This window comes from Schistocerca serialis, chromosome 3 (genome assembly GCF_023864345.2).
Source record: "Schistocerca serialis cubense isolate TAMUIC-IGC-003099 chromosome 3, iqSchSeri2.2, whole genome shotgun sequence".
NCBI lineage: Eukaryota > Metazoa > Arthropoda > Insecta > Orthoptera > Acrididae > Schistocerca > Schistocerca serialis.
Genome location: NC_064640.1, coordinates 411,681,177 through 411,694,308, shown reverse-complemented (window position 1 = coordinate 411,694,308; position 13,132 = coordinate 411,681,177). Strand labels below are relative to the sequence as shown.

Genomic DNA, 13,132 nt, shown 5'->3' with positions numbered 1-13,132 from the left:
TGACTTCGTGACCCTCAATCCTGATGTTAAGTTTCTCGCTGTTCTCATTTCTACTACTTCTCATTACCTTCGTCTTTCTCTGATTTACTCTCAAACCATACTGTGTACTCATTAGACTGTTCATTCCATTCAGCAGATCATTTAATTCTTCTTCACTTTCACTCAGGATAGCAATGTCATCAGCGAATTGTATCATTGATATCCTTTCACCTTGTATTTTAATTCCACTCCTGAACCTTTCTTTTATTTCCATCATTGCTTCCTCGATGTACAGATTGAAGAGTAGGGGCGAAAGGCTACAGCCTTGTCTTACACCCTTCTTAATATGAGCACTTCATTCTTGATCGCCCACTCTTATTATTCCCTCTTGATTGTTGTACATATTGTATATGACCCGTCTCTCCCTATAGCTTACCCCTACTTTTTTCAGAATCTCAAACAGCTTGCACCATTTTATATTGTCGAATGCTTTTTCCAGGTCGACAAATCCTCTGAAAGTGTCTTGATATTTCTTTAGCCTTGCTTCCATTATTAGCCGTAACGTCAGAATTGCCTCTCTTGTCCCTTTACTTTTCCTAAAGCCAAACTGATCGTCACCTAGCACATTCTCAATTTTCTTTTCCATTCTTCTGTATATTATTCTTGTAAGCAGCTTCGATGCATGAGCTGTTAAGCTGATTATGCGATAATTCTTGCACTTGTGAGCTCTTGCCGTCTTCGGAATTGTGTGGATGATGCTTTTCCGAAAGTCAGATGGTATATCGCCAGACTCATATAGTCTATACACAAACGTGAATAGTCGTTTTGTTGCCACTTCCCCCAATGATTTTAGAAATTCTGATGGAATGTTATCTATCCCTTCTGCCTTATTTGACCGTAAGTCCTCCAAAGCTCTTTCAAATTCCGACTCTAATACTGGATCCCCTATCTCTTCTAAATCGACTCCTGTTTCTTCTTCTACCACATCAGACAAATCTTCACCCTCATAGAGGCTTTCAATGTATTCTTTCCACCTATCTGCTCTCTCCTCTGCATTTAACAGTGGAATTCCCGTTGCACTCTTAATGTTACCACCGTTGCTTTTAATGTCACCAAAGGTTGTTTTGACTTTCCTGTATGCTGAGTCTGTCCTTCCAACAATCATATCTTTTTCGATGTCTTCACATTTTTCCTGCAGCCATTTCGTCTTAGGTTCCCTGCAGTTCCTATTTATTTCATTCCTCAGCGACTTGTATTTCTGTATTCCTGATTTTCCCGGAACATGTTTGTACTTCCTCCTTTCATCAATCAACTGAAGTATTTCTTCTGTTACCCATGGTTTCTTTGCAGCTACCTTCTTTGTTCCTATGTTTTCCTTCCCAACTTCTGTGATGGCCCTTTTTAGAGATGTCCATTCCTCTTCAACTGTACTGCCTATTGCGCTATTCCTTACTGCTGTATCTATAGCGTTAGAGAACTTCAAACGTATCTCGTCATTCCTTAGTACTTCCGTATCCCACTTCTTTGCGTATTGATTCTTCCTGACTAATGTCTTGAACTTCAGCCTACTCTTCATCATTACTATATTGTGATATGAGTCTATATCTGCTCCTGGGTATGCCTTACAATCCAGTATCTGATTTCGGAATCTCTGTCTGACCATGATGTAATCTAATTGAAATCTTCCCGTATCTCCCGGCCTTTTCCAAGTATACCTCCTCCTCTTGTGATTCTTCAACAGGGTATTCACTATTACTAGCCGAAACTTGTTACAGAACTCAATTAGTCTTTCTCCTCTTTCATTCCTTGTTCCAAGACCATATTCTCCTGTAACCTTTTCTTCTACTCCTTCCCCTACAACTGCATTCCAGTCGTCCATGACTATTAGATTTTTGTCCCCCTTTACATACTGCATTACCCTTTCAATATCCTCATACACTTTCTCTATCTGTTCATCTTCAGCTTGCGATGTCGGCATGTATACCTGAACTATCGTTGTCGGTGTTGGTCTGCTGTCGATTCTGATTAGAACAACCCGGTCACTGAACTGTTCACCGTAACACACCCTCTGCCCTACCTTCCTATTCATAACGAATCCTACACCTGTTATACCATTTTCTGCTGCTGTTGATATTACCCGATACTCATCTGACCAGAAATCCTTGTCTTCCTTCCACTTCACTTCACTGACCCCTACTATATCTAGATTGAGCCTTTGCATTTCCCTTTTCAGATTTTCTAGTTTCCCTACCACATTCAAGCTTCTGACATTCCACGCCCCGACTTGTAGAACGTTATCCTTCCATTGATTATTCAATCTTTTTCTCCTGGTAACCTCCCCCTTGGCAGTCCCCTCCCAGAGATCCGAATGGGGGACTATTCCGGAATCTTTTGCCAATGGAGAGATCATCATGACACCTCTTCAAATACAGGCCATGTGTCCTGTGGATACACGTTACGTGTCTTTAATGCAGTGGTTTCCATTGCCTTCTGCATCCTCATGTCGTTGATCATTGCTGATTCTTCCGCCTTTAGAGCAATTTCCCACCCCTAGAACAAGAGAGTGCCCTGAACCTCTATCCGCTCCTCCGCCCTCTTTGACAAGGCCGTTGGCAGAATGAGGCTGACTTCTTATGCCGGAAGTCTTCGGCCGTCAATGCTGATTATTTATCAAAATTTAGGCAGTGGCGGGGATCAAACCCACCTAGCCAATTCTTTGTCACTAAACTTTGAAAAACCACACTACATGCAGTTCAGAACTTGTAAGGGGTGTCCCACGAGTATGTCTAACATATGATGACAAGAAGATAGAAGAAGTGGACAGTGTTAAATTCTTGGGATTACAGCTTGATAATAAATTCAACTGGGAGGAGCACACCACAGAACTGTCAAAGCGTCTTAACAAATCTCTGTTTGCAATGCAAATTTTGTCAGACATAGGGTATATAAAAATGAAAAAGCTGGCATACTATGCTTACTTTCATTCCATAATGTCATATGGGATTATATTTTGGAGTAATTCATCAAGCCAAGCTAAAGTTTTCCGGGCACAAAAACGTGCAGTAAGAGTTATATGTGGTGTGAACTCAAGAACATACTGCAGAAGCCTGTTTAGGCAACTAGGGATACTAACTACTGCTTCCCAATATATTTATTCCTTAATGAAATTTGTCATTAAAAATATATCACTTTTTCAAACCAACAGCTCAATTCATGGAATCAATACTAGAAATAAGAATAATCTTCACAAGGATTTAAAGTCGCTTAGTCTTGTACAAAAAGGTGTGCATTATTCAGGAACACACATTTTCAATAACTTGCCAGCAGCCATAAAAAGCTTAACAACCAATGAAATTCAGTTTAAGAGAAGCCTGAAGGATTTATTGGTGGCCAACTCCTTCTACTCCATTGATGAATTTCTCAGTAAAACCAACTGATTTTTATGTATATAAAAAACAATATAACTTCTGCACAATTTCAGTGCAGTAATGTGTTCATTGTAAATAAGTATTATAGTAGTTGTATTACATGTTTATTACCTTATAAATAAATAAAAAAACTTTTATTTTAAATTCAGTGCATTAGTATTTGTAAAATGACTTTCATATAGTGTTCATTAAAAAATGACGATCATTCCACTTGGGACCTGTGGAATGGTACATTAGCTTATTTGTTTTAGTTGTAAATATTTGTCATGTATTGTTGTTTTTCTGACATGTTCCACATCCTGGAGGACCTCCTCACTACGGATCAATTAGAATGAAAGTAAATCTAATCTAATACAACTACTGACTAGACAAAATATCCATACTTAAAGGTGGGGAAGTTGCATAGGTCACACCAGTACTCAAGAAAGGAAATAGGAGTAATCCAGTGAATTACAGACCCATATCATTGACATAAATTTCCTTTAGTATCTTGGAACATACACTGTATTCGAACATTCTGAATTACCTCAGAGAAAATGCTTTATTGACAAACAGTCTGCACATATTCAAAAAAATTTTGTTGTTTTCAAACACAGCTAGCTCTACAGGGGATCTCAAATTGATTTCAAATTTTTATTTATTTATATAATCTGATCTCATTAGGGGCATCAGGCCCCCTCTTACTTTGGACCAGGGTTTCACACATACAGTTCCTTTTTTACATGATAGTTATCTAAGAAATAACAATTTTAATACAACAGATAGTATTAAAATTATTTGAGAGTCAGTAGCGACAGTGCGAGTAAATAATACTGACTATGAACTAATAATATTGGCAGTACTTGTACTACAGCTGCTGCTACCATGAGTAGTGATAATAGTAATATTACTTTTGGATTTACAGAAGGCTTTTGACCCTTTTTCTCACAAGCAACTTTTAATCAAATTGCATGCCTATGGAGTATAGTCTCATTGTATGACTGGGTTCATTATTTCCTGTTAGAAAGGTCACAGTTTGTAGTAATTGGTGGAAAGTCAGTGAGTAAAAAAGAAGTGATAGCTGGCATTCCCCAAGGAAGTGTTATAGTTCCTATGCTGTTCCTAATCTGTATAAATGATTTATTAAACAATTTGAGCAGCTCTGTTAGATAGTTTGCAGAATATGCTATTGTTTACCATTTTGTAAAGTCATCAGATGATCAAAACCAATTGCAAGATTTTTTAGTCAAAATATCTTTGATGAGAAATGTGGCAAGACAGTGAACAATAAAAAGTGTGAGATAATCCATGTTAGTATTAAAACAAATCTGTTAAAGTTTGGTTACACGATAAATTGTGTGAATGAAAAGGCTGTCTATTCAGCTAAGTCCTTACAGATTACTATTACAAACAACTTTAATACAAGTAGTCGCATACATAGTACCATGGGAAAGGTGAATCAGAGGCTGCATTTTACTGCCAGAAGATGCAACTCTCATTTCTAGGATCTTTATCATCAGAGTGAATACAATGAAATACAAACAGGAATCTTTCATACAGCATAGTAACTGCAAATACGTTATTCCATCTATATCCCACAGCTCATTGAAATGGAGATGGGAAGCTTTGTAAGGTCGTGTGTGTAGCAAAAGATCGATGAAGGCATTCATTGCCACACTGTATCTCGTGCATAATGAGATCTGTCAAACCATACATGAATGTTTGTCATGTGCATGTTAGTGTACATAAGTGTCATCCATCAATTTATCATCAAAATAAAGAAAAAAGATTTTTTTTTTTCTTCCACATCTTCACCAATGACTAACTGGCTTCATGTTATTTAATCTACCCACATTTACTTACATAGTAATCTTTATTAATAAATGCCTTGGAAAATTTTCCACTTGCAGAAGCAGCCACATTTGTGTCCGTGTCATGTTGCTGTATTTAAAGTTGTCCTCCACATATTCTCAGCTACCCTCATATACATCAGTTCATAGCAGATCTTACATAATTCTGTCATCTGTGAGAAATTTGTACATTTTCTGAAGAGACGTGAGAAAAAATGTTTGACCCCTCCATGTGGAGAAAAGTATGAAAATACCAAAAACATGAACATTACCGTGCCTAATATAGGAAACCAGTTGGCATCCAAAACAACTTGCAGTCATTTTGGAATGGATAAGTACAGGTTCTGTATGGTTTTCAAGTGGATCTTATACTGTTCTTCATGCAAAATATTGGCAAGTTCAGGTAATGATAATGTAGATGGATAGCAATCACACACCCCTCTATCCAGAGTAGACCAAAAAGGCTAATTAATATTTAGATCGGATGATAGGTGGCCAGGGGAGATGCAACAACTCGTCCTCGTCCTTACAAAACCAGCCCTGGACAATGTGAGCTGTGTGAATAGGGGCCCTGTCATCTTGGAACACAGCATCACCATTGGGGAACAAACTTTATGCCGTGGGATGGACCTGATCAGCCACAATGATCACATAATCCTTGACAGTAATGCAACCTTGCAGAGTATTAATCATGGGATCCAAGGAATACCGTGATGTGAGTGCCTAAATCATCACTGAACACCCACCATGTTTCACTTCTTGGGAAGTAAATTTGGGCAGAAGTTGGAAACAGTGGAAACCAGGCTTATATGATCAAATGCCATTCTTCTATTGCTCCATATTCCAGTTTTTATGGCTTGGGCATAATGGTGTCCTGTTATGGGCATTTGTATCACTGATATGTGGTTTTGGAATTCCAGCATTACCTGCTTCTGGAGCTCCCTTGATGATGTTTTTGATGCTGACAGTGTTCGTGATTGCAGCATTCAGTTCAGCAGTGATTTTTTTTTTTTTTTTTTTCTTTTTCTGTTAGCCTCTTATTTTTTATCACAATCCTCTTCAATGACCATCTGTCACAACCACTTAACACACACTTTCATCTGCATCAGGATTCGGTGCTTTCCCATTAAGCAGTGTAAATCTTCAATATGGTACCCCGTGAAACACCAAACATTTCAGTTACTTTGGTTATGAAAGCACCTATCATATGATCATGAACAAATTGTCCACGTTTGAATTCACTTAGCTCCAACGTAATACACTAAGATTTACACAGAATGCTGTTTTGACCATGACTGACACATGTAACGTATTGAGGACATTCAACAGGTGATGTTCGTGGTTGAATACAACAGTGCAATCTGCGGGCATGGCTAGCATCTGTATTTATGTTAAAGTATGCATTTCTCGTGGTGTTTCCATATGTTTGTCCAACCCCTGTACACACTTCCAAAAACTTGTAAGTATCACAAAAGTGACAGTAATAAATTTACTTCAGAGATGGTGCACATAAAAGACAGTGGTGTTGATTACACAGTTTGATTACACATACTCGTGTTGGGATACTAAATGACACAGGTGGTTGTGTGTGGCCAAAACACACGTTATAAGGAAACAATGAGGGTGACAGTGGTATTAAACAGAGCTCAAGAGACAGCCACACAACAGACGAATTTTCATTAGACCTTTGTTCCTTACAATGTCAGAAAAAAGTAGAGATGTTCAGAATGTAACAGTATGTACAAATTGATTTGTGATGTGAATGTGTAATGACCCATTCCACATCATTACAATCTGTCATGAAAAATGATCCATGAAACAAGTTACTAATTATCTAACTAACTAGTTCACAAAGAAGAAAAACTCTTTGGTCATATTGATGAGGTGTGACCTGTTAAGTGTTAATGAGACACAGAATCATAACCTTCTTTCTTTCCTTTAATCGGGACAGTGTTTCACGATATTATTCAAGCATTTGTATCAAATTTTAGCTGTAGTAAGCTTCAGAGTGGTTGAGCAATTACCGTATAGCCCTGATCTTGCCATATTTGAAAGTCAATGATTTTCCATAGTCAAACACTCCCAGCCATTGTGAAAAGTTAATGCAAGAAGCTACACAAAGACCTCTGAAATAATTGTTTTGTAAGTGCTTTCAAATGACAAAATTGTTTGTTTCAGAAGAAATGAGGCTTCTGTGTGTGAGAATCTATTCATTTGTGATCTATTGAGATGTCAGTCCCCAAAGGCAAAATTAAAATTAGATGTTATTTCTTGTTATTTCTTACTATCAATTGAAAAGCAAACTACTTTACTTTGCGTGGTAGCTTAGTTACTAAAGTACACAGGTAAAGCTTTTGTGAGATTTAAAGTATGTTTACTTTTGATCTGCAATAGTTTATTAGTGCAGCATTTTAGGTAATTAGTAAGCAAGTGAAATTTTTGGAGGTGGTAACCACTCATTTTCTTACAGCCTGTGAAATAACTTATAAGCTATTATAAAATGATGTACACTTTTCTGTGAAATCAAAACCATAAGGCATCCTTCACTTTTTTTAACATGTTCAGAGCATTGTTAGAGGGGAAAGAAGTAATAAGTGATAGAAAAAAATCATGGTGCCAAACTCTGAACCTTTTTGGAGCTTCAGAATTGGACAATGAAAATATTGGTATGTGGTTGAGAGAGAACTGTAATGAGACAGAACTTTTATTGGTGATTAGTTTTCTCTTTATGATCAGGTTGTTAGTTACATACGTAGTAAGATTCCAAATCTGTTTCAGTTCTAGAAGAATTGCAAGAGACAATTCAGCATTTACTCAGAGACGATGTGTGCAGTTGTTTAGGGAATACACTGCGCCTACTGAACCAGACACATTGGGTACGTATCAATGTTTTTACTTTTTAATGAGGTATTTGCTAGAGCTGTTAATGTCATCCAGTTTGTTGCTGTTCCTTTCCATCTTCATCATAGATGTGCTTGATAATTTTTAATCATTTGTGACTACTAACAACAATCTTAACTTCATGATGTATAGTTGAGCAATGCCTTTCTATTGGCTTAACTAGAGGGACACTCAACTACTTTATGCTTAACTGTGCTTTGCACTAGATTGTCAGTCAGTACCCTGCCTCATGTGGCAGGCTCCAGGCCAAAGCCACATTGTTTGGTGATTTACATCACCAGCGCGCAACGTACAAAGTTGGCTATAATGTGTACCAGGAAGGCTTAATCTGGGCTCCATCCTGTTTTCTATGGTGCAGCTCACCCTCTGTCCGCATCTCCATCCATTCTATAATGAAAGAGATTACATTTTCAACTAATCTCCTTCTCGCAGTCCTACGACGATAGAGGTACAGTTCTTTCTTTGTTTCATATTAAGAAAACCCACCAGGGTCATAATTATCTGGGTTATTAGAGACCAGAGACTGCACAGGTAATTGAAAATACCCATGTTTTTACCCCAACTGCTGTTTACTATATTTGCAAAATGTGCTATGTATCACATATGAAACACCACTACATTACTTCCATGTTACTCGCCAGAATAAACACCTTAGTAACAAAATTACACTCAAAATAAATCATGTTTCATATTACTTGCTTTCAGATCACTTTCAGGAAATAATTGTCCAGTTGTTTCTTTTCCATTTTTCTCTTACATTTTCACGACTACAGATCTCATTTTCCAGAGTGTCAAAATATTGGTATAGTCAAATGACAGTGAAACATGAGTCATATACGTAATAGTGTATTCTGAATGAAAATAATCATTCTAATTATAACTGAATACTTCAGGCCTCATTTTCCATTTGTTTAGAGATCGTTGAACAATGTACAGATAATCGGGGGCTTGTTGTATTATAAAATTTGTAACGCCTTGAGTATGAGATGTCTCTGAAGTGAGAACTGATTTGCCAGAAGGAAGTGAAAGCTGCAGCTCAGATTTTCTGCATAGTCAACATAATTCGCTTGATACTTACGAAAGCATCGCAAGATTTTCAGATTCTTTATTTAGAATGTCATTAAGAGAAAAATCTTAAACAATGATATTTTTCTTTAATCATTGTATTTAGCAGATTCTTCAAATAGGAACATTCTGCCACAAAAAGGAATTTTCATAGTACAGTGTCAACAAAGATAGTACAATTGAAACTGCAAAAACAAAACAGTCACAGTAAATTTGCTGTAGCCTGTAGTAAACCAAACTGATGTAAAAAAGAGACTTCGCTTGTGCAAGAAACTCAAAATGTGACCTAATGTCTGACTGAAGTGTGAAATGTGATCCACTGTGTTCACTCTTGCACTTTTCCCAAGGCAAGATATGTTTACTTGTGATACAGGTATTGTCAGCTACTGTATGTTGAATCTTCAAAGTTGATGGCGATTGTAGTAATGATAACCCCATTCACGCAGCTCTGAATGTCAAAGGTTGGTTTGATGAGCATGAAGGACATCTAATATATTCTAGCTGCCTTATCAATCCGTTGTGACCTGTATATGAAAAATTTGCGATGTTCAGAGAACTGGGACATTTTCTGTGTAACAAATTTGTGTGTGTCAGTCCCCTGAAGGTAATGCCCATATTGGTGGCCTCCACACTAATTTAGTAAGTGTTAATACTGTATGATCCAACTGCCAAGGTGCTTGACTTAATTACTTTTCTGTATACCATCTTCACTCTGTTACAGTTCGTATTTCGTGTTCCCTAGAGACACCCAGTCACAGTTTCCAAATCTAATATATTTTTGTTGAAAGCTGGGTGATCATTGCCCTCACACACTTGTCATATATACTGATAATTTTGTGACATATTATTGTACTGTAAATAATGAGAAAGGTGGTGTTCCATAAAAGAATAAAGTGACATAAAGCTGATATTACAGGACCTGAAGGAATGGAAAAATTCTGTGCTGACATTGGTGTGGAGCCAGAAAATGTAGTAATGCTGGTATTAGCATGGAAGATGAATGCAAGGCAAATGGGATTTTTTACTCTTAATGAATGGCTGAGAGGTTTTGTGGATCTACAGTGAGTATCTATTTGTTATAGAGAGTACTGATGTGTATGCACATTTGAGCATATATACAGGGTGGTTAACAATTCCTGTTACATGTTTCTGGGAGTTGTAGAGGGGTCTTAATAGATAAAGATTTTACCAGGAACCCATGTCCAGAAATGTAGTATTTGGATATAAAATAAGTTTGAGCATTGGACCACTTTCAAATCTCCCGCTTCATGGTACTTGTACAAACTGAGAAGAGGGTCCTTTCATCAGGCCCTGTTGTAATTATGGCATCACATACCACCTTCATCAGACATAAACAACAGATGCAAGAAACCGGAATGTTAAAACTAGGTGGGTTGGCTGTGGTGCCCCATGGACACACTAAACTCTGCACTTTGAAGAGGTCACCCTTCGTCACATACAAGAGAACCGAACAACTAGTACTTGAAACTTTTCCCATGTCATGGGCTCCTGTAAAGCACACACGTCAAAGCTGATTGTGTCTGCTGTGTACACACTGATCTTCAAACGTACTTTACTTGCAAAAGATATCTGTCTGGACATGAGTTTACTTTATCTACTAAGTTGCCTCTACAAACTTTAGGAATTGTGAAATACCCTGTATATACGCGTGATTTAGCTATCAAGGGGAGGGTATGACGTGTGGGTAATTGACTTTGATCAAGTTTTGCAAGGACTTTCTACATTGAAAATAGAGACACCTCTGTTTTAGCTTAGCTTTCTGCTACACACTCCCTAGTTCTTGAAAAATAGAGGTCAAAGTTGATCATGGAAAACTGTATTCTCAGTGCTAGACATTGAAATATCGTATAAAAACAAACATTTTTTGTTGTATGATATGGGTCCAAAGATAATAATCTTTGAGTTATTAATGTTTTGTGTTTTCATGTTTTAGCTAATGTATTTGCCATTCTGTACATGTAGTGGGGGGAGGTCATTGGTTGTGCAGTTGAGACGTTAAGACTGCCAAATTGCTGGTTTGGGTTTGATTCTTGGGCATAGCTTTTTCCTTTGATATATTTTTTAGGTTTATCTGATAATGGGAATATCTTCCTTTGCCTTTTTTGAAGTCAAACATTGGGAGGTATGATTGATAATGAAAGAAGTGTATACAATGTATTGACCATTATTTCCATTGTGATACATGATGTGCTACGATAGGACTTTCCTAGGTGAAGATGCTCAAGTGACCTGCACTATGAAAGTGATACCACCAAAATCTACTTATCTTTGTCAACTGTGTGGTGTTTACTTTTTCCAACAGGTAAAGAATTTCATACCATGACTTCAAAATCGTGACATCGTAGCAGAAAAGAGAAATGCAAGGTAGGGTTGATACTGTCAAAATTCATGTGTAGGTCCATAACAGGTTGTCCACTCCTGTCACTCAAGATATGCTTTTATGCGCTTGGTACATATCCAAATTTATATCTGATACATCTGTTTCCAGCTACATTATATGTGTCATAACGAAAATAACTCTCAGTACATCATATACACTTATTTGAACATTAATCACACCTCCCAATGTTTTACTTCAAAAAAAGGTAAAGAAATGTATTCAGATTATCAGGATATTATCAGGTACACAAAAAAATATTGCTTGAAAAAAGCCACAACCAAGAAGCAAACACAAACAAGTGGTTTGGTAGTCTAATGCCTGGACTGCTTGACCACCGATCTTGTTCTACCAGGTGTGCAGAATGACAGTTACTCTAGCTACAGCAGGAAAACACACACATTATTAACTTAAGATCCCATATTATATTAATAAAAGGGCTTGTTTTTTAGATTATTTTTTGATGTATAGCATTGAAAATACAATTTTTTTATCATCGACTTTGACCTCGGGTTGTTTTTTTTGGGGGGGGGGGGGCAGGGGAGTGGGGGTGGGCAGGAGGAATCAATTGTGTAGCAGAAAGCCAAAACATGTCTCTTTATTTTCAATGTGGATTTTCCTTGTAAAACTTGACCAATATTGGAGACCAACATGTCAGACCCTCCCCTTGTAAGCTGTTCAGCTCATATATTACTGGCAAGTTTTAAGATATTGTAATTAAGTTTCAACTCAGTTGAATTATAAGAAAGTCCTCACAAAATGGCATATAGCCTTTGGCCTTAGCTACATTATGAAATTGCAGTGCCTATGTTGTTCTGATTATGATGCAAAGTTCCTTTGGACATGCATGCATGTGCAAAGGAACAGGCACTGCAGCGATTGCAGCCATTGTGAAATATATTAAATGTATTCGCAATTGCAAATGAGGACAACCATCAGCTGTTCAATGGAATGACGACATTGAAAATTTGTGCCAGACTGGGGACTCGAACCCGGATTTCCCGATTATCGTGAGCAGTTGTTTCATTATTTGGCTATCTGTGCAGACCCAAACTGCCATATCTCGTCAACTATAGCACTTCAATATTGTATTTATCCACAGACACTGGGCAAGTGACCTTCAAGTAAAATGTTTCACCTTTATGGGAGTATACATAATGGATGTACGAATACATGTTGTGTAGATGCCCAGTTGACAATGTATGGAAATTTGGGTCTAGACTTCAGTCGTGCACATACAACCAAGTGGTAAGGTGATTGCTCGTGATAAGCAGGAAATCTAGGTTAGAGTCCTGGTCCAGCACAAATTTTTGTTGTCGTCTTTCCATTCTACAGCTGATGGTTGTCCTTATTCGCAATTGTGAATACATTTAGTGTAGTTATATTAGGAAGAGATCAACTTTGATTTTTCAAGTAGAACTTGATAATAATTAGTTACATTCCATCCTGGATTTTCCATTGTTTGGTGAGTAGCAATCATATTATTGTTACAGTATCCCGTCCCAGACTTTGCATTATTTGATTTTTGCCTA

At 37.4% G+C, this 13,132-nt stretch overlaps 1 protein-coding gene across 1 annotated transcript in view; it reads left to right on the top strand.

The window, feature by feature from the left end:
• LOC126470279 (DCN1-like protein 4) overlaps positions 1 to 13,132 on the top strand; it is a 147,082-nt gene that overhangs the window by 79,697 nt on the left and 54,253 nt on the right. The window contains exons 3-4 of the mRNA XM_050098028.1: positions 8,015 to 8,112; positions 10,119 to 10,263. Of these exons, the coding sequence (XP_049953985.1) occupies positions 8,015 to 8,112; positions 10,119 to 10,263 (243 nt within the window). The remainder of the gene's footprint in view (positions 1 to 8,014; positions 8,113 to 10,118; positions 10,264 to 13,132) is intronic.